The sequence below is a fragment of the Erythranthe guttata genome, chromosome 4 (genome assembly GCF_056151865.1).
Source record: "Erythranthe guttata isolate IM_541 chromosome 4, IM_541, whole genome shotgun sequence".
NCBI classification, from domain to species: domain Eukaryota; kingdom Viridiplantae; phylum Streptophyta; class Magnoliopsida; order Lamiales; family Phrymaceae; genus Erythranthe; species Erythranthe guttata.
The window spans coordinates 15,652,832-15,675,218 of NC_142536.1; the positions used below are offsets into that span (position 1 = coordinate 15,652,832).

General features: G+C 36.8%; 5 protein-coding genes across 5 annotated transcripts; 3 read left to right on the top strand and 2 right to left on the bottom strand.

Moving 5' to 3' along the window:
* Positions 1–225: 225 nt before the first annotated feature.
* LOC105972522 (putative late blight resistance protein homolog R1B-16) lies at positions 226–3,065 on the bottom strand. The gene has a single exon (XM_012997483.2). It carries the CDS (start codon positions 3,023–3,025, stop codon positions 383–385), a length of 2,643 nt encoding a protein of 880 aa, XP_012852937.1. The 5' UTR covers positions 3,026–3,065; the 3' UTR covers positions 226–382.
* Positions 3,066–6,313: 3,248 nt separating this feature from the next.
* On the top strand, positions 6,314–7,727 carry LOC105972540 (LOB domain-containing protein 27). The gene is made up of 2 exons (XM_088817675.1): positions 6,314–7,252; positions 7,383–7,727. Exons 1-2 carry the CDS (start codon positions 6,426–6,428, stop codon positions 7,489–7,491), a joined length of 936 nt encoding a protein of 311 aa, XP_088673801.1. The 5' UTR covers positions 6,314–6,425; the 3' UTR covers positions 7,492–7,727.
* Positions 7,728–9,147: 1,420 nt separating this feature from the next.
* On the top strand, positions 9,148–11,725 carry LOC105972620 (uncharacterized). The gene is made up of 2 exons (XM_012997590.2): positions 9,148–10,250; positions 10,397–11,725. The coding sequence occupies exons 1-2, from the start codon at positions 9,206–9,208 to the stop codon at positions 11,488–11,490; spliced, it is 2,139 nt and encodes a 712-aa protein (XP_012853044.1). The 5' UTR covers positions 9,148–9,205; the 3' UTR covers positions 11,491–11,725.
* A 3,439-nt stretch (positions 11,726–15,164) lies between these two features.
* Positions 15,165–18,268, top strand: LOC105972523 (putative late blight resistance protein homolog R1B-16). The gene has a single exon (XM_012997484.2). The coding sequence runs from the start codon at positions 15,308–15,310 to the stop codon at positions 17,984–17,986; it is 2,679 nt and encodes an 892-aa protein (XP_012852938.2). The 5' UTR covers positions 15,165–15,307; the 3' UTR covers positions 17,987–18,268.
* Positions 18,269–18,612: 344 nt separating this feature from the next.
* LOC105972574 (protein NUCLEAR FUSION DEFECTIVE 4) lies at positions 18,613–21,261 on the bottom strand. The gene is made up of 2 exons (XM_012997537.2): positions 20,633–21,261; positions 18,613–19,807 (listed from the first exon to the last, which is right to left on the bottom strand). Exons 1-2 carry the CDS (start codon positions 21,095–21,097, stop codon positions 18,701–18,703), a joined length of 1,572 nt encoding a protein of 523 aa, XP_012852991.1. The 5' UTR covers positions 21,098–21,261; the 3' UTR covers positions 18,613–18,700.
* Between the last annotated feature and the right edge of the window lie 1,126 nt (positions 21,262–22,387).

Below are 22,387 nucleotides of genomic sequence, written 5' to 3' on the forward strand. Positions count from 1 at the left end.
AATTTTATTAAGCGAAGCTCCCTCACCAACCAACATGTCCAAAATACGAAACAAAAGTCATATTGAATTGGAATTTGAATATCGTATGCAATCCGATTTCGATCGGAAAAAAAATAAAGGGTTTGTCTACTCATTTAAGATTCATATAAATTTACGTGAATTACGTTGGTCAAAAGACTTTAACCTATAACAATTTAATCCAAGTACTAAACTAATGAACAACCGTTGAGAAGTACAAATTCGAAATTAAAATCAACAACGTACGTAAGAGTACAGAAATCCCGCAACAGCTCTGGCGGTTGCGACACTTTATAATAATCAAACTCAGCTCATATAATATTTTCGGAATCACCTAATTCAAAGTGCACAATATACTTTTTCACTACCACAGCCGGAAACTACTAACATGCAAATTATTGCTTGTGAAGCTCTCAAATTGTTGTAGTTCTTTCTTATAATTCACCATAATTCGAACAAAAAGACCCTCATTCCCGAGACTCTCTTGCTCCTCGAGTATTTTCACCGCCGAAATAGCCGCAGATTCGCTGCATCTAACCAACTCGATAAATCCAAGCGTCGGTATTTCTCCAATGCCCAAAGGGATCTCCTCCAATTTATTAATTTCCGTAAGCACAAGTTTCTCGAGAACCGGGAAATGACAGCTGTCCGCATTCCAGTGTTTCAAATCAGTAACATAGTAAAGCTCCAAAAATTTCAAACGAAGAAATTCCCCCTCAACCGGGTCCCACTCGGACCCGCTAACCGAATTCACTCCCAAGACGAGACCCTCAAGATATGGCAATGAACCAATCATTGTCAAATCACCCCAATGAAGAGAACAACCTCGTAAAGACAACTTCTTGAGCGAAATCGGAAACGATAAATTCTTGAGCAATAAACTCCGACGCGGAATTACAAGAAACTCGCATTTTAGTGATTCGAGTTTACTTAGTCTGCGGAGATTTTTTGCGCAATACATGGAAGTCCATTCCTTAAAAAGTATTATCTTCAATTTCTTGACATTCGGGATTCTCTTACACACCTCCTCGCTCAAAAACAAATCAATTACTTTCTCGAGTGTCTGCAAGTTTTTCAAAACAACGCGATCATTTTCTTCTTCACCTCTCAAACGAGGAGGATTTGGAAGATCTATATAGTTGAACTGTAGATGCCTAAGCTGCCGCATTTCCCAAAATACCTCCGTTACAATCTCAATGTTTCTTATCTGGTCGACTCTCATGATATCTTCGATAATTATCATCTGCAGATTCCCTAGTAGGGATACCGAAGACGGAAGCTTGCGAGAGAGTTGCGGCATCGCTGAATAGAATACACAAATGCAACGCAAGTAGATCGACTCGAAAATATTGTCTATTGACTCTACACGAACCGCATTGAACACTCTCAACAATGGAGAGTATTTTAATGATGGTTGATCGTGGCCAAAGCTTATAAGAGAACGAGCGAGTGATAATGACGCCATGCGGTACGATGATGTTTCTTTGTGAACTGCAATTCTACGCTCGTCATTTATGCCTTGTGAACTGTCGGAAACGCCCACCACATAAAGAAACTTCTCTTTGTGAGCAGTCTTTAGGCATAAGTCTCTTAAAAGATCGTGGACGTGGCAAGTTTTGATTTTTCCGGTCGACCCAAAAGTACCGACTATAATGAGATTCCTGTCAACGAGATCCTTTAAGTAACCCTCTGCAACCTCTTCCAACGTTTGGGTCTCGTTCGGTTTTATAAATCCCTCGACTACCCAAAGTTTGATTAGTCGGGATACACGAATGACGTGGTCTTCCGGAAAAATTCCCATGTAAAGAAAACACGGTTTTAAATGGACAGGTAAGTGCCTATAACTCAAAGACAATATATCCAAGCTTTGCTCTTCCGAATCCAAAATCGAGTTCATATTTCGCGATAAATTCTCCAAATATTCTTGTGTCTTAGAGGACTTTCTAACAACTGCCCCGATCACAACAATTAACAGAGGAAGTCCTTTACATTTTCCAACAATCCTCTTCGCGATGTCCTCCAATTCAGAAGGGCAACCACCACCTTCTTGTGGAAATGCCTTCTCGCAAAATAGCTTCCAACTTGTATCTTTATCCAGAAATTTCATCGAAAGGTACGAATCCGAGCCAAGATGAGTAGCCATGTTTGACAGCCTAGTAGTTACAACAACTCGACTTCCATTGTTGTTATCGGGAAAGAATCTTTTTATTTTGTCCCAAGCTTCAATACTCCACATGTCATCAAGTACAATCAAATATCTCCGGCCTACTAAACTCTTATACATTCTCTCTCCTAATTGATCTTCTCGGCCCGTCTCACCGGTGGATTTACTTTGACAAGAAAGAAGCTTTGAAAAGATTCCGTTCACACTATACTCTTGAGATATTGCCGCCCAAGCACAAATATCAAAGTGATTCAAAATTAATCGACTTTCGTAAGCATTTCTAGCAAGAGTAGTCTTACCAATCCCTCCCATACCTACAATAGGGATGATCTGCAGACTCGATCGTTGTCCCACGAGCCTTTCCATAAGTTGAATCAACTCGTCATCGAGCCCCGAAGAAACCGCGGCCGCGCTCGTTTCCGCACTAGTAAGCGCCGTTGTTGATGACGTGGCAGCGGAAATTGAGTACGTGGGGCCGGCGGCCGGTTGATGATGATCATGATCTTTGAATGCTCCTCTTTCCTCCTTAAAACTAACAACCTCTTTCGTGACAGAATCCATGTCTTGTATAACTTTCTTTAGATCGAAGAAGCGAATGAATGGCGAGGTTCTTCGTTGGAATCCGTAAATCTCGATTACATCTTCGGCAGCATAGGCTGCAGATGCAATTTGGCTGTCCAACACTTGGTGAGAATGATTAGTCTCTATGAAATCTAGCAAAAAAGCAACCTTATTGGAAAGAGATTCTATCTGATTCTTTGTACGAGAAACGTAAGGGGGAGGATGATATTGGATCTGATCAATAGTATTCATTAGAGAAACAAGAGCTGCATAAGCTGCCATTGTTGTTTGCAAATTGAGTAATGAAGTTTAAATTTTTGCTTGTATTATTATTATTGGGAAGATTACAGTTTTTCATCCCCAAGTTTGCACCAATTTCACATTTGGTCCCTCAAGTTCACAAAAAACATATTTGGTCCCTCGTGTTTGAATAATTTAACACTTTTGGTCATTCTCGTCAATTTACCGTTAGTCGTCGGTTGAAGAAGTGATGAGAACACACATGATTCCGTTGGTACTGACGGAAATGAATAAAGTGTTAAATTTTGAAAACATCAAGGACCAAATGTATTTTTTGTGAACATGAGGGTTCAAATGTGAAATTAGTGCAAAATTGAGGGACGAAAATTATAATTTTCCCGTTGTTATTTTTTTATATTTGGAACAAATTTTTTGCCTGCATTATTGTTTCCACCATTATTGTTTCCACTTTACAGGTACATATCATTTTCATGATTTATGACCTCTAATTCTAAAGATAAAATTGTGGTGGGACTCAATCTCCACTGTAAAATGCTACTTTCCCGATCATCTGCTAAATTGCGGGAAGTTATTTGCTATAACTGGTTATTTACACCGGGTATTTGTTATCCGTAGATGAAATTGCATAACCATCTACTAAGAACACTGTACACATACACATGTGTATGTAATTATGTGTAGATCTACAATTAACAATATAATCATCCGGTGTTAATAATAGGGTATAGCATAGAATTTCCCGTTGAATTGCATAAATGAAAAAGTTTTGTAGATGCTACATCGGGTGATTCTGCACCATTGAATAACACATAATAACACACATACTCATATGTATGTTTGCTTAGGAGGTGGTTATTTGTGTAAAATTTATAGTGCAAAATCACCCCGAAAATGAAACGAGCTTATGTTTTTACTACCACAAATTATTTTACCATTACAGGAATAAACTTTGTCATTGTTTGAGTCTACACAGAAGGTTTAGAAATGATTTGGGGTTTCTGAGAGTTTCTTAATTGGACAATATATTTATTACTTTTAACCTATACATTCACTATTGCACAATTCATATAGTTCTTGCTATTCGAAATTTGCATTTTTGTCAACATGGAAAATTGATTAAATTAATTATAAACTAAAAATAAAAATAAAAATCAAATTTGGATTAGAAAATCTGAATCCCAGGAACGAAATTCAGGGCTCGTAACCCGAAATTCGGCCAATTTTTGGAGTTCGGTTCTTTCTTCTCGTTTTGCTTAATTACTTTCTGAATTAGGTCAATCCAATTGAATGACGTGGTTTTAGTACCATGTTGGATGACCACCTCAACCAGAAAGCTTATGTTATTAGTGAAATGTATCATTTAATATTAATTATATCCAATAAATCCAACAAGAACAAGTTTCTCCACGGGAAATGGGAGTTGTCTACTATCCAGTATTTCAATTCATAACACGTGCAAATTCAGCAAATTCCCGAGAATTTCAGTAACTTGTCCGTCACAAAAATAGATTCAAAAATGACGAGTATCGAACTAGCTACACTATCCTCTATACAGCGAAAATGAAGAATATAAAAGATGCTAATGAGATGCATATTCCAATGATTATGAAAATGGTTTCGAATGTTGTTAAAAAAGAGGATCATGCAACAGAGACTCAAACTCAAAGAAGAAGAAAAGGAGAAGAGTATAATTGATGGATGATTACATATATAATATAAAACATAAAAAATACTGTTTTTATCTCTTAAGTTTGCACCTACTTCACATTTGTTCTCTATATTCACAAAAAAACATATTTGGTCACGCATATTTGAAAAATTCAACATTTTTAGTCCTTCTCGTCAATTTTCCGTTAGTACTTAACATTTGCAAATTTCGCTGTAGGGAAATTGATGGGGGAAGAACTTCGTAATCATAAAACTCGTATATTATGAGAGAATGAGTACGCGGTGTTGGCTCCAATGCGGCCGGAAAAATGTCTCGAATGTGGTCGCGCTTCTCACGTGCAATTCTTTCATGAAATACAATGCAACGCTCCTTGTCAATGCCTTGTGGAATTTGATCACCGCAATTAAGCACAAGTCTCTTACAAAATCATGGTTGCGACAAGTTTTAATTTTTGTATTCCACCCCAAACTATGAAGTAAAATGAGATTCCTGTCAACGAGATCCTTGAAGTAACCCTCTGCAATCTCTTCCAAGGTTGGGTATCATTTGGTTTTATGAATCCCTCATCAACCCAAACTTTGATTAGTCAGGATACATGAGTATCACCGTCTTCTGGAAAAATTCTCATATAGAAAACATGGTCTTAAATGAGCAGGCAAATATATATATTAGTCAACGAAAATATATCCAAGTGTTGCTCTTCTGAATCCAAGATCGAGTTTATACTCTTTGAAATATTCTCACAACACACAAACATAAAAGTGATTCACAATTAATCGACTTTGGTAAGCATTTCTAGTAAGACTAGTCTTACATATGCCGCCCATACCCACAATGGGGTATGATTTGCCGACAAGATTATTGTCCGGTGAGAGCATCCAAAAGTGGCATCAACTCCTCCTCGAATCCCACCATCTTCAAATTTTCGTAGTAATGTTTTGTATTGCACCAGAGTGGAGGTCTAGCCAATACACCTATATGCAGGGGCGGACCCACAGTGTGTCTTGCTGGGGTCCCTGCAACAAAATATTTTTTTACTAGTTTCTTACTATTTTTTATATTTTTGTGGTATTTAACTATTAATTTATGTACTTTAGCCCCCAAAATTAAAATTTTATACATATTTAGTCCATAAAAATATTATTCTCTCTTAATTTACACCTATATTCTAGCTCCCACCCAAAACCCCCTGAGTCCGCCCCTCCCTATGTGGTTTGCTCCCAGTTCTTTCATATAAACAAAAACTAATCCATCATATTTCCTATTACTGTAAATTTAAAAATATAATTTATTTAATCAAATTAACTTTTAGGGATTAGTTTATATATTTAAAAACAAAAAGAAAAGGAAAAAGAAAAAAAGTTACACTTCCAAAAATAGGGAAGAACTATTAAAAATTAACCTAAATTTACCTATGGTATATAAACCCCCACATGTTACAAAACTTTAAAAGTACAACAAACCTTTTAAAAAAGAAAAATCAAATTTGCAAGTAAAGCTTTGTATATATTAAGCCTAATAAAGACTAATCCAAGACCAAGAACACCCCCAAATAATAGGGACCATAACAATAGACTTCACTCAAGTAACAACACTTGTCCCTAATACTCTAACAAACCTTCACTTTCAGATCAAACTTTTTTACCATTTGCCTTTCTTTCTTTCCAAACACCAAATTAAGATTAACAAATTCACTGTCACTTATGATCAGAAAACAAAAACCATATCCATCTCTTTTGATGATTTGGAGAAATGACCATTAAGAGTGGCACCGGCCAAGCCTGCGCTGCTTGCAAGTACCAGCGGAGGAGGTGCACGCCGGAATGCCTCCTCGCCCCGTTTTTTCCGGCCGATCAACCTAAGATGTTCCAAAACGTCCACCGTTTATTCGGCGTGAAGAACATCCAGAACTTGCTCAAGGAGCTTCGCCCCGATCAGAAAGTTACGGCGATGAAGTCGATCAAATTCCACGCATTGCAGCGCGACAAATATCCCGTGCATGGATGCTTATTCGAAATACGACACCTCAATTATCAAATTCAAATGGCCGAAGACGAACTTCAAGCCGTTTTACAACAATTGGCTTATTACAGACAACAGCAGCAACAACAGCAACAACAACAACAACAACAACAACAACAACAACAACAGATAGCAGCAACTGAGGATTACATGTCTGAACTTCAATTAGGCGTGGCCCCACCTAGGAACGCTCCGTTTTCGCTTGAAGACAATAATGTCGTCCCGCAATACAATTGTGTTGCCCCACAAGCCTCGTATTCCAATAGTGGAAATGTCGATTATAGTATTAATTATTTGGATTTCAAGGAGAATAATAATGTTGTGAATTCTTTCTGTGAACAACAACAACATCAACAAGAACAACAACAACAAACATATAGTAATAGTAATGATAATAATACGAGTTCGATGGTCGTACATCCAGCACACTTGATTGTACCACAAGCTTTGTGTGTCCAACAAGAAATAGGTCAAGATTACAATGAGATGCATTCATTTTTCGATTGTGTTGATGACACACAATCTTATATCGGTTCCAAGGAAGCCTGCGATTCCAGGTATCAGTTATGATTCTTGATTTTCTTTATATATACACATATAGACAAACACACACAATAATGATCACGACACAATTGTTATATATATGATTTCGATGAGCTAACTTTGAATTTTTCGATCAACACGCAGCTTGGATTCGTCGCCGTCGAAAGATACAAGACAACTAGTTCATGAGGAAATGGCTGAGAATGAGTTGAAGAGTGCTGCCGCGTTTTTTAGCCTTACTAGTGTCAACTAATCAAGGAAGATGGCCAATTTTTTTTTGTTTGCATATACAAGTTGATAATCGGAATACCATTTGGGGCAGAAAATAAGACGGTTATTTTTTTTCTTGGGAGGGGTCTTTTTACCCTCAATTTTGAACTGAATTTAAGGTAGGAAGAGTATAATGTTTTTTTTAACCTCTGAGGGATGATTTTTTTTAATCTTTTTTTAGTTCAAGTTATCGATATATAGTTAATTTCATTCTCAAAACAATGGTTATAACTTATATATATTCGCTACATGGCGTTCGATATCGAAATCGGTCTAACTTTTAAAGGCCATCGTTACAGTAGAACATGAACGATAGTAGTCGTGTCATTGTTCAAAGATAAAATGGCTTAGAACGTGAAAATTAAATGGAAGAAGTTTATTGCATTCAGCGTCCATGTGTTTACTCAAATTGCTAAAAAAACTCTCCGTGTTATTTTTATTATCAAAACTCCCTTATAATCAAACTCTTTTAGCAAATTATCTCCCAAACTAAATATTTAAGGCCATTGTAATATTGTATGTAAAAAATGCATTATAGAGTGAATTTAGCTAATACGAATAACACGAGGAGTTTTTAGCAGTAATACTAATATATATATACAAATACGGATATCATAATTTTATCCGTATATTTAAAATTTGGGTAATTGCATTTACCTCCCCTAAACTATGATCATTTGGCAACCACACCCCAAATATTTAATTTTTTTTGTATCCACCTAGACTGTTAAAAATAAGGAGCATTTTGTATTTTCTTTTAGTATAATAGGAGAGGGGTGCAAATTGTATTAGAATAAACCAGTAAATTTAGAAATATATATTTGAAGATTGTTGAAATTTTAGGCCAAAATACATATTATGTATACAAAAACATAAGAGACGTGCTACTTTAACGCTCAAAATATTTTATTTCACCATCAAATTAATTATATTTTCTATTTTACACCTTCATTTTTCGTCCATGTACTGTATAAATTCACAAACTTTCCACCACTACCCTAATTAGAATATCCACAAAAAACTTCAGCATTTTCCACTAGAATCTTTACCACAAAATCCAACATTCTCCAACGTAAGTGAACAATATCTTTCTCAGAGAAAAACATCTTCAAATGTCAAAAATAGTAGGAATTCACGTTCTTGAAGTAATAAATTAAGTGCTTGTTTAGATATAAATAAAAAAAAAAAATAACACTCGAGATTTTTGATATTGTTTGTTTCGATGGATTAAAATTTGAAGAAATAGTTAAATTTCATTCAGCTCAATTTGAGCAGAAACCGATTCAGATTGAACGATTATAATAATCTTATTTAACCCTTTTAGATTTAATTTAGGGAAGAATCAACTATCTAAAATTTAAAATTCACAATTTTATTGTGAAAAAAATTTGGATGAAATGCTCTGCTGCATTAATATAAGGTATGTACATAATTTTATATGAAAGTTTAAATATATTGTAATAAATATTTATTGCATAAAAAAATGAGAGTAAAAAAGGAGTAATACGAGAGAGCGGTGGATTATAAATTTGAAAAGTATTTATAATTATATAAATTTGGTAGAAAATTAAGAGAATTTGCCAACCAGAAATAAAACCAGTCAAACATTATAAATTTAAGTACAGTCAACCTTGTCCCCGGCTCCACTGAAAAAGTCAAAACCCTCGTCAATTAGACAGAAATCAAAAAAATCAGAAATGGCGATTCCCGAACTTTACCAAGAAATCCTGATCGACATTTTCTTACGTCTCCCGGCAAAATCAATCGGCAAATGCAGATGCCTATCGAAGCCATGGCGCGCTTTTCTTTCCAGCCCTGAATTCATCAAATCCCACCTCGCTCGAAATTCCCACAAACAAAACCTCCTCCTCATCTCCGCTGCAAACTCGATCCACTCCATCGACACCATCAAAGAACGCACTAATTCAGCAAAAATCAAGCTGCGATCTGATTGGCTGGAGTTTGTCGGTTCTTGCGACGGCTTGATTTTGTTGGTAAACAAGAAAGGCGAAATCTTTCTGGTGAACCCCGTCACCCTGCAGCAGAGGAGAGTACCAAATTCGCCTCTATCTTTGAAGAAGCGGTTTAGCTTCACCGTGCATGGGTTCGGGTACGATAGTTCCACAGATGATTATAAGATTGTCACGCTTTCGTATTACGATCCCGAGTGCGAGTACGAGCCCGATTGCGTCGATACGTTCGTGGACGTTTATTACGTGAAGAAGGGGTTTTGGAGGAGGGTTGAGAATTCTCCTTACGATCACTCGGCACCTGATCGTGCGTCGGGGGTTTTGCTGAATGGGGCTCTCCATTGGTTGGCGAGTAGTCCAGGGACCGGTTATCCGTCTGTAATTGCTGCTTTTGATTTGGCACGTGAGGTGTTCGATGAAATTCCTGCTCCAAGTGGTATGAATATGGACTTTGTGTTCAATTCGCTTCATGTTCGTGGGGGTTGTCTTTGTATGGTTGACTATCAATGTAATGCTCGAAAGAGTATTTGGATTATGAAGGAGTACGGGTTGGCGGAGTCTTGGACGAAATACGGTATCGGTTGGTATGACGGTATTTTGAAGCCTTTGTGTTTTGTTGGGGATGAGGAGTTTGTGTTGATTACCCATGAAGCTTTAGTTGTTCACAATGTGAAAGACGGGAAATCGAGGGATATGGTTGTTGATGGAGTTCAAGACGCTTTTATCGATGGAGGCATCTTCGTGGGGAGTCTTCTCTCGCCAACTTTTAGCGGTAAATCCCCTTCGATTCCTCGTTTGTATGTCGTAATCTATCTCTTTTTACTTGTTTTTTTCTTCTTGTTTATTCGTGAGAGTGATATGACGATGCTTGAGAAATATTTGATCCTTATCATGAAAATGGTGGTTGTAAACTTTCAGATATTTCCGAACTTGAAACGGTGACCTGCGAATTCACCCAACAAATCTTGATCGAGATATTCTCGCGTCTCCCCGCGAAATCCGTAGGCAAGTGCAGGTGTTTATCGAAACAATGGCACACGATACTTTCCACCCCCGAGTTCATCAAGTCCCACCTCGCTCGAAAACCCCACCAAGAAAATCTCCTTCTCATCACCCCATCACATTCAATGAACTCCATTGCCACCATCAAGAACGACGCATTTTCCGAAAAGATCGAAGTGCAGGATAACTGGATCGAGGTTTTGGGCTCTTGCGACGGCCTAGTTTTGTTACTAAACGAGGAAAACGAGAAGTTTCTAGTGAACCCCGTTACTTTGCAGCAGGCAAAAGTACCAGATCCGCCTGTAGCTCTAGAAAAATGGGAGAGCTTTACCATGCATGGATTCGGTTACGATAGTGCTATCGATGATTATAAGATTGTCTCAGTTTCTTATTCTTTTAACGACGAAGATTACGACACTGGCTTTGTGGATACGTTTGTGGATGTGTATTACGTGAAGAGGGGGTTCTGGAAAAGGGTTGAGAATTCTCCTTATGCCCATACTTTTCACGACCCCCCCTCCGGGGTTTTCTTGAATGGAGCTGCCCATTGGTTGGCTAGTATTAAAGATTCGAGGCATCGGTCTGTAATTGCTGCTTTCGATTTGGTTCGTGAGGTGTTCGATGAAATTCCCGCTCCAAGTGGCATAAATGCGAACTTTGTGTTCTGCACGCTTGTGGTTCTTGGGGGTTGTCTTTGTTTGGTCGATGCTCGATGCAATAAAAAAACGGATGGTAACCGAACGGATGTTTGGGTTATGAGAGAGTATGGATCGGCAGAGTCTTGGATGAAATTCAGTATCGACTGTAACTATTACGAGCGGTATATTATTGCAAGGCCTTTGTGTTATATCGGGGGTGATGAGGAAATTGTGTGGACGACCAAAGAGGAAAGTTTGGTTATTTACAATCTGAAAGACAAAACTTTTAGAGATATGATTGTTGATGGATTTCCGGCCCATGTGCTTAATGGATGCAGCTTTGTCGGGAGCCTTGTCTCTCCTTATTTATGATATGTCTTAAAATCTCGACCCGCTATGTCATGTTCGAATCGGAGCAGAACATGTACATGTGTGTGTGTCGATATATATAAAGGTAGTTGTTTTTGGGTATAAAGATTAGATGGTTGTTTTAGACTGTTATTGTCTGACTTTATGTTCTTATTTTGTGTTTAATTATAGGTGAAAGTTGGAACGGAATTTTCAATTTCCGGTTGTTTGACTATGAAAAGTTCCGATTTTAGAAAAACTTTTTTCATTCCGATTTTCGATTTTCCGTATTTTTTTTAATTGAAATTGGAATTATGTAAAAAAATTGAAACTTCCGATTTCCGATCCGATTTAATTTCCAAAATAAATTCCAATTTTTTTTTTTCTGAAAAATTTACCTACAACAAAATATATACATATTAGTTAGAGGATGTTTGGCTAAGCTTATTTTAAACAGCTGATAAGCTCTTACGTCTGATAAGATGTTTTAAGCTCTTGCATCTGATAAGATGTTTTAAGAACTGATAAGTTGTTATAACTTATTTTTATAATTAATTATTTTCCTCGGTGCAAAAATGTAATATTTAATTAAATTTGTACTTTAATAATGGCCATGTTGGAAATTCAAACCTTTTCATTTGCTATCAAAGTGGGTTTTTTTGTTTCTTTTCTTTTTTTTTAATGAATCGAAACTTAGTAACTATTAGTTTTAGGGTAAATAGCACTTAACCCCCCAGTGGTTTCACCCTTTTGCACTTCACCCCCCTCTGATATCGATTTGGGCAGTTGACCCCCTTGTGGTTGTCAATTGGTAGCGGCCGTCTAATAATCCGTTAAAGTTAACGGCAAGTGCATCACACTCGCCCAAAATTGGAGTGGTTGAAGGTTTTCAAGCTGAAATTTCTAATAATACCCATGTTGCCCTTTTGGCTTTAATAAAAAATTCTACACTATTCTGATTTTTCTTTTAATTAGAAAAATAATATATTTTTTTCTTAAATTATATTTTATATTCTATATTACATAATTTCTAAATTATATATTAATTATTTTTTAATTTACGTATATGAATTCTTTTATAACTATTTTATATTTTTTTCAACGAAATTATGTTCAATTAGTTGTAGGTTCTAGCTTTTCATTTTAAAAAAAATATACATGTATATATATTATAAAGAGTAAATTACAAATTAGAAAGAAAAATAAATTAACGACTTAATAAGGGTTGAATAGTTTATGAATTGTTTATCCACCCAAATCTGAAACCAGAAGAGGAAAAGGAAATGTCGAAAAAATGTGGATGAAGAAGACGATGAGTTATGATATCAACCCGCCGCCGACCAACACCATGACCTCTATTTGTATTGTGGAAGTCTTTCGGTTTCAATTTTCTCTATTTTTTGGATCGAGTTTTCTGGGAATTATTCTCAATTATTCTCAAACAAAGGGGATATCTTGATTTTTTTTCATGAGGTTTCTGCTTTCTGGGCTGCCCTAGACTCTAACCAAGACGCCACCGTTGTTTTTCTCCGGCGTATCTTAGACGGACAAAGTTTCTTTTTCTTGAAGATGCTGGTTCGGTAAATCCCCATTTGAAGGCAGGGGAAAAGACGAAGATGAAAAAATTGTAGTTTAGTCCTATGAATATGGGTTATTTATAATTAAATCATATTGGATTTATATTTATATACAAGGGTTTTAGCAGTGATTTTGACCTGCAAATAGTAGAAAAAAGAGGTCATTTCAGACATTTTACATGTTCTGTTAGTTTATTAGACGGTCGCTACCAATTGACAACCACAGGGGGGTCAAGTGCCCAAATCGATATCAAAGGGGGGTGAAATGCCAAAGGGTGAAACCACAGGGGGTTTAAGTGCTATTTACCCTTAGTTTTATCAAAGTGGGTGCGTTCTTATTTTTGGAAATTTATGAAAATTTATGAATTTTTTTTGAAATGTTTTTTAAAATTTAAAACTAAATGCGATTTCCAAATTTTCGGTGACTTTTGGAATCACTATGAATTTTTAGATTTCGATTTTGTTTTTAATTGAAATTGTTTTTGTACTTTCGAGAAAAAAATGGAAATTTTCAAAAAATGTTAATTCTCAAGCGTTCCATCCGACTATCACCCATTCACCCTTATGTTTAATCCCTTTTGATTGAACTATTTCTCTTTGCCAACTTGTTAGCATATGATACAATGATGCCTATCTTTAAGAGGTTGAATTATTGGCAAAAAAATTTATATACTTAGAATGTTTTATTTATTTTTTACAAGTTTTCTTGTTCAATATATGGATTGTTGAAATCGATTACATAAAGCATACAAGTTATATTCAATTATTCATTATTCCATATGCAATCATTTCACTTAGTCCGCACCAGGAATTCAACGTTTAGAGCATGGTCCCACTTTGCACCTTTGAAATGAAGCATTTTGGTACTTTACGCACTTGAAAAACAATAATAGTATTTTACACTCTCGAAATACAATAAATCCTTAACAATGCACACTTAAGTGAATAATAAAGGCAATTTCATTTTTTATTGATTGTTTTTATTTATTTTATTCACATCGTGCAAAATAAAAAATTAAATTGTTATTTTCTTCAACTTTCAACCTAATTTCGAGCGCACCAAGTGCAGAAAAATAAAAATCACACTCAATTTTTGATAAAAACTATAGTTTCATTCGGGAGTGCATTATACATGATTTATTGTGTCTCGATGGTGCAAAGTGCTATTAATTTATTTCGAGGGTGCAAAGTACCAAACTACTATATTTGAAGGGTGCAAAGTGGGATTAAGCTTTTAGAGCAGCCGCCCTAATAATTTATATCTTGAATAAAGTTTTCAAGATCATTTGAATTAAGGCCAATAGTAAAAATACAAAAAAAAAATCATTATATATATATATATATGTAAGAATCAATTGCCTACCAGCTTCTCTTCTAATTTTTTTCGGCCCATTTAATCTTAAAACGACGTCGTTTTACTATTTTCCACTCTAAAAGCAACTTGTAGCAATTTATTTTTCCAATTTTATTTAATGCGGTCGGTACTCTTGCTGTAGGGGCCCGCCGTCGGTTCTCTCTCCTGTCTTATTTTATTTAAGAAATTAATTTCACTTGGCCTACTTATTCTTCCCTCCTCTTCTTTCATTTCTCTCTCATGCTTTTATTCTTTTTTATTTAACAAATTATTTTTACCTGGGCCCACTTATTCTTCCCACATCTTCTTTCATCCGACACAAGTATTGGTGTTCACATATTAAAATTATTTTATATTGTGTGGTCCCAAATATCTCTTCTTTTTATTTATCTTCTTATTCTTAAATCTACACCAGTCACCCCTCATTGTTCGTCTACATTTTTCTACTTTTGTTTTATTTATCCAACAAATTTGTTTTTCCTTTTCTTTATATTTCTTTTATTTTATATTAGTTTTTGTTTTATTACATTCATGGTCCAAATAGGACCCATATAAATAATATTTATGTTCGAAATTTAATAAAATATTTATTTTTTCAAAAACATAATTAAAAAAAAAAAAAAAACCTAAATAATGGGCAAACAGCACCGCGCATTGCGCGGTGCACACCCCCTAGTATATATATATATATATATATATATATATATATATATATATATATATATATATATATATATATATATATATATATATATATAATTACAGAAACTAGAAGCTAAGGGACAAATTAAAATTAGCATTATTAAATTAGACCAATACAGTGAACGAGTTAAGAACCCTACAAAAAAAAGTTCAAACATCTCTCATCCAAACTCTCATTCTGTAATTTGAAGCACAACAAAAATCTGTGATGGCAGCTTACGCAGCTCTAGTTTCTCTTATGAACACTATCGATGACATCCGAAATCATCATCGATTTTCGACTTCGGTTCTCGACAACAAACAGGTTGAGTCTCTTGATGCAAAGCTCTATTTCTTGCTAGATTTCATAGAGAGTGGTCATTCACACGAATTGCTGGAGAGCCAAATCGCATCCGCAGCCCATGCGGCCGAAGATGTAATCGAATCTCATGTCGTCGACCAAATTGACTCCGATTCCGTTTCCTCGCTCGATCTACATGCAGTTATCGAACACTTGGATTCTGTTAAGGAAAAGGTTTTCAATGTTGTTAAAGAAGAAAGGGTATTATTCAATGATCATCTTCAACAGGGCCCCACATTTTCGTCGTTTGCTCCTAGATCTTCATCAAGTATTAACGGAAATAGCAAGATGGTGGGATTTGACGAGGAGTTGTTTCAACTATTGGATGCTCTCACCGGACGACAATCGAGTCTGCAAATCATACCGATTGTGGGTATGGGCGGCATCGGTAAGACTACTCTTGCTAGAAACGCTTATGAACATCGACTAATTTCGAACCACTTTGATGTTTGTGCTTGGGTTACAATATCTCAAGAGTATAGTGTGAAAGAAATCTTTTCAAAACTTCTTTCTCGCCAAAGTAGTCAATCTGCTGATGAACAACAATTAGCACAAGAGTTGTATCAAAGTCTAATAGGTAGGAGATATTTGATTATATTGGATGATATCTGGAGCATCGATGCTTGGGAAAAGATGATGTTTTTCTTTCCGGATAACAACAATGGAAGTCGAATTATCCTAACCACTAGGCTATCAAATGTTGCTGTTTATTTTGGCTCGTCGTACTTTTCAATGAAATTTCTCGATGAATATAAAAGTTGGAAGCTATTTTGCGAAAATGCATTTCCACAAGAAGGTTGTTGCCCTCCTGAATTAGAGGAAATTGGGAAGAAGATCGTTAAAAAATGCAAAGGACTTCCCCTGTTGATTGTTGTGATTGGAGCACTTCTTGGGAAATCCTCTAAGACACGAGAATATTGGGAGAATATTTCAGAAAATATGAACTCGATTCTTGATTCTTCAAAAAACATGGAGCAAAGCGTGGACATACTATCTTTGAGTTATAGCAATTTGCCAGCTCATTTAAAACCGTGTTTTCTGTACATGGGAATTTTTCCAGAAGATAGTGTTATCTATGTGTCCCAACTCATCAAACTTTGGGTTGCAGAGGGATTTATTAAATCAAATAAAACCCAAACCTTGGAAGAGATTGCAGAGGATCACTTAAAATATCTCGTCGACAGGAATCTCATTCTACCTCGTAAGTTGAGGTCGACAGGAAAAACAAAAACCTGCACTATCCACGATCTTTTGAGAGACTTATGCATAAAGGCAGCTGAGAAAGAGAAGTTTCTTATTGTGATGAGGGTGAATGATGTTCACATTAATGCAGAAGGCATATATAAGGAGCGTCGTATTGTATGTCATCAAGAAATTCCAAGGCGTCAACTTATTGATGCTTTTGAGTCGGCATCACTTATTCGCTCTTTTGCAACCAACAGTAATTTGATGGAGATTAAGTTGAAATTGTTGAGAGTATTGTTTGCGCCTATCCGCAGGTACAGCAATGATCTGTACGAGATTTTGAAGCAGGTTAACTTGCGTTATGTTTGCGTACGTCCAGTTGTGTACGGGTTCGGGGAGGATAATTTCGAAAGGTTTCAAAAAATATCACGAGTTTGGAATTTGCAAACTCTGACTATTATAGATGATTCTGATGAAGTATTTGTTACACCATCTGAGATTTGGGAGATGGTGCACCTTAGGCATGTGGAGTTCAATAAGGTATTTATTGTCGATCCACCTTCTAAAAGCAACGATTTTGTTTTACGAAACTTGCAGACGGTCGAAGGAGTGATCGATTTGAGGTTAAGTGATGAGGTGTGTAAGAGAATCCCCAATCTCAAGAAACTGAAGATAACGTTCAACGACGTTTTGTCTGAGAGATCTTCAAGACGCTACTGTCTCTACAACATTGGCCGCTTACATAAACTCGAATCACTAAACTGTTGTTTCCGGAACATTCTGGATGGGAGCAATTCACTACCGAATCTGATGGCATTACCGACTTCACTCAAGAAGTTGACTTTACAAGGTTGTTGTCTTCATTCGGAAGACTTGGCTATGATTGGTTCTTTGCCGCATCTTCAATTTCTCAAACTAGCATATGTTTCGATAGTAGGATCCGAGTGGGACCCGGTCGAGGGAGGATTTCTTCAGCTGAAATTCCTTAAAATTTACTCTTGTAGTGATCTGAAATACTGGAATGCGGACAGCTCACATTTTCCGGTACTGGAAAACATTAAATTTGTCGAGGTGGATAGGTTGGTTGAGGTTCCGTTGGGTGTCGGAGAAATACCAACACTTGGCGCAATCGAATTGGTCAGATGCACCGAGTCAGCGGCCATGTCAGCAGTGAGAATATTGGAGGAACAAGAGAGTTTCGGTAACGAAGGTCTTCTTCAAGTTCGAATCAAGTTCTTGCATGATGACGGTTTAGAGATGTTTAAGGAGGAGATGGAGAAGCAATTTCCAAGCTTCAGAAGCAATAATCTGCAACTCGATTTGTACTCGTGGAGACAGAAAAAGTACTACAAGTACTGGTAATGTCAAGGCACGGGTCCATCGAAACGAATCGAGAATGTTACATATTAAGATAGGTTGCATAAATCATGGAAACCCGACGAGAAATCGGTACTAGCTATTATTGTTTATATGAATTTACATAATTTTGCTTTTGCTCATTTTTGATAATACATGGTTATATTTGTCAATATTTTGAAATTAGTTTTAATACTCGCAGATATTTTTTAAATTGATGTATGAGATTTGTAATATTTATCGCAATTAATAGTAAAATTATGCAATGTAGTATACTTGAAGTTAAAATAGCTATTCCGTGCAGAACATTTGAAGTATATATTTTGAAGAAATTTTATAGTGACTTGAGACAAAAATAAGAGATGAAATTAAGCTGAAAATATGTACATGTGTTTGAAGCTGAAAATATCATAATATCTTGCTTTGTGCAGAACCTTAAACTTCTCGGGATGAATGAATTGTCTGAGGTTCCGTTGGGTGTCGGGGAAATACCGACACGACACTTGGCGCTATTGAATTGGTCCAATGCAACGCTTCCGCGGCGATTTCGGCGGTGAAAATATGGGAGGAACAATTTCAAAGCTTCACAAGCAATAATCTGCAACTCAATTGTTCAATATGAAGCCAGCAAATTAAACTAGGAGTAATAACATAAATGTATGTACATAGTTTGTACAATCATTACATACACAATAGTAGTATACAGACAAGCTACACTTCTCACGACAACATTCTTCTACGTACAATCCCAGCATAGACTCCCCTCGTATTTACGAACAAAACCAACGCCACAAAAAACCCAAACAGACTAACACAAGCCAATATAAAAAACGACAGCATAAAACAATGAGCTCCACTGCAAGAATTCCCCATACCCGATCCTTCTTTATCGTATATATAACCGATCACCCTCACGGAAAGCAAGTACGAACCCAAAGGACTAGCTATAGCAATGGTGTTAAATATAGTCCCCATATGCAGCACGCCGAATATTTCACTAGTAATTGTGGGCATCAACGACCACTGCGACCCATAACATATGCCAACCAAAACGGACCCCACGTACAAATTCCCGGGAAAACCCGACCCAATGATGACGTGGCCACCCGTCATAGTTGCTAACGTAAGCACCATGAACAACGGCCTGCCCCAACCTTTATTGTGCATGAAGATATCGGATATATATCCTGCCCCTAACCGACCGAGAAAGTTCCATATGCTCCATAGGGAAACCAACGTGCTTCTCTCTCTAGAAGTGTAGCCGAGCGATTCCCCGATTTGGCTTATGTTGTTGATTGTGGCCAGCCCCGAACCCATCCCGCATAGCATGGCTGTAAAAAGTAGCCAAAAGTTTAGCGTACGCATTGCTTGTAAGAGATTCATCTCTTCGAATCCGACATCAAGAACGGCCGCCTTATTCTCCACTACGGACAAGTTTTCTTCGACTAAAGGGGTTTTCAAAGTGGAGGGTGCAATTTGCAGGTCATCTTTATTTGCTTCGACCGCGATTTTAATAGGTGAAGACAATAGAACTAGGAGAACAACTAATGTCAAGACACGAATCCATTGAGATAGAGCGAAGATGTTGCCGATGATTATCAGAAACATGAGATAGGCTGCAAGAATTACGGAAATCAACGAGAAACCGTTCAGGTACTTCTTTTCGTCGCCTCGAGATTGTACGTGATGGACCCTCACGAAAAACATAAGGACAAGGGAAAGAAGAGTCGGTACAAATGCAAGCATTAGCAAGAAAGTGCTCGGTTTCCCTGCGAATAGTGTTTGGTACACTTGTATGAGTACTGCGCCACTAAGTCCGAGAAAACCCTGTCAAGGAAACAACATGAGAAATCGGAAACTTCAGAAATGTAGTATTGAAGATTTACCTTGGTGCCTACTAGTTGAAGATTTTGTCGATTGTGGTTTCATTTTTATCTACCAATTGGATATTACTATAAATTCGTAAAACAATCTTCCCCGGGAAACTTTCCGATCAATGCCATTCATAATCCAACACACGTTAAGAAAAGACATTAACATGGCCATATTTCGGGAACACCTAAAACAAATCGAGTTTCCCATACATTTTTCAAATTAAAATAGTCATAAAAATAAAATACTACGAAACATAAGATTCGAAGTGACGCGTGACGTGGCTCAAATCTAAAGCAAAATCACGGAGTACCATCGTCATACCTTTTTTTTAAGAGTATAGCAACCACTTAAGTTTTATTTAATAAATTCACGGGCGGGCCTAAAAATTGGGTGAGTTGTAGCGGTCGATATTTATTATATGCCATTTATTCATGAATACGATTGATACGGCTAATCTTGCCGGGCAAGTTCCATCCTCCACACTGCTCATTTTTTTATTTTATTTTTTGAAAATTATTTTATTGTCATTGCTAATATTCTAATGATTAACTTGACATTTGATTGAATTTTAAGGAAAGAGAAGCTTATAAACTGCCAAGTCTTATTCTAGTACACATGTACTAATTAAAAATGTAAGCCTCAATTTTTTTTATTTTATTTTTTGACTTATTTAAGATTGTGAATTTGGATTAAAAAACAGAGCCCTAAAATGGTAAAATTAATTTTGATAGTAAAAAATTAATTTTGATAGTAAAAAATTGGGCGAAAAAGAAATACCTTCATCAGACCGACAATTGTTCCGCTGTAATCGGGGAAATTCTGTACGGCGGTCACCACGTTGGCCGTGTTGAAGAACGTCTGCGCGTGGGCGGCGAGGAACATGAACAGGCACGTGACCCCCACGTGCGGCCGGGGAATGGCTCCCGTGACGGCGAGCCACAGGAAGAAGTACCCGACGAAGCACTGGACCGCGCCGGCGCCGTGGACCACCCACGGCCCCGACAGCGAGGACGGCGGCGCGTGGCGTCGGCGTCGGCGGCAGACGGCGGCGTAGAGGAGGCCGGAAATGATGCCGGCGTTGGCGCCGATGTCTTTGAAGACGGAGATCGTGTCGAGCGTCGATTGGTCGTAGCCCTGGCTCGATTTGAGGACCGGAGAGTAGATTCCGAAGGCGTACGATGCGCCGCAGCTGCACTGGATCCAAATGCTCGCCACCGCCGCTATCCATTTGCTGGACTCCATGGAAGCTTTTGCCCCTTTGTTTTTTTTTTTTCTGATATGTATCTATCTTATATATCTGTATTCATGTGAGCATTTCTATATTTGGATAGATACAAAAAAACTGGAAAGATGTGTGCACAATTGGATATCGTTGTGTTTACGTGTACCTTTTTGTTTGTGGGGTTGTCTGTCTGTCCTTTCGTAATTTACATATACTTAGAAATTGTTGTACGAAACTTGATTTTTTTAAGGTAATTAATTACGAGTATATATGCCTTGTTTATTATGTAGTAATGATTTAGATGTATTATTTTTTGGGTAAGTTACGAAAATACCCCATGTCCATACGTAATTACCAAACACCTCTTGAGGTTTGTTTCTATCTTACACCAACCCCTTACAGTGTGACTTTTCACGGATTTTTTCTTTATTTCAGGGAATAGACTTTACACAATTTTAAGAAAAATAAATTCTCACCTATTTAACATAAGGTATAATAGACTGTACACATTTTTTATTAAAAAAACTCGATCAACAGTTAATCAGATGGGATTTTGGTTATCACGGATAGGTGGGGGCATCTTTCGTTATTTAACCTAAGTTCAGGAGGGTTTCGTAATTTACCCTATTTTTTTCATCTAGTATTATATTTATTTTTTTTAAATGATTTATCCTAGAAACATAAACAAAAACTTCGGTTTGGTTATATTACCCGTGTTTGGCATTGTTGCAATTCAGCTCAAAGAAAAAAAAGAGGTTGAACCGGTTGGACCGGGTGTGAAATTGCATTCAACCGAGTTGGACGGAATCACCCAAATGATACCACCCAATGACATGGATAGATAGAGTTCGATTTTTTCTAGATACATTAGTTTTCTATTTGGTTAGTATTAATAGGAGTACGTAGAGTGAGGTTTGAGGATGAAGAAAAATAGAATTATTTTCTTAGTATTTTCTTGCAATTTGCGTATAAAATATTGTCGATACATAGTGAGAACAAGCGTTCTCGCTCCTAGATGGAGATATTTGTGTGTGAGAACAAGCGTTCTTGCTACTAGATGGAGATATTTGTGAATTTTTTGAAAGTTCAAAACTTGGGTAAATAGTGTCCATGGTTTTACTAATTTACATTTCAAGGCTCGGTCTAGTCATATCGGTAGTTGGTGCATTAGGCAAAGTCGTCTTTTTTTGGCTCTCTAAGATCCCTTAGAGAGGTAGATGTTGATATTGAAGATGAAGTTGATCAATATTTTATAGCCTTGTGTACTCATATAGAACATTGATGCATAAGGGCCTCTCAAGCTATAAAGA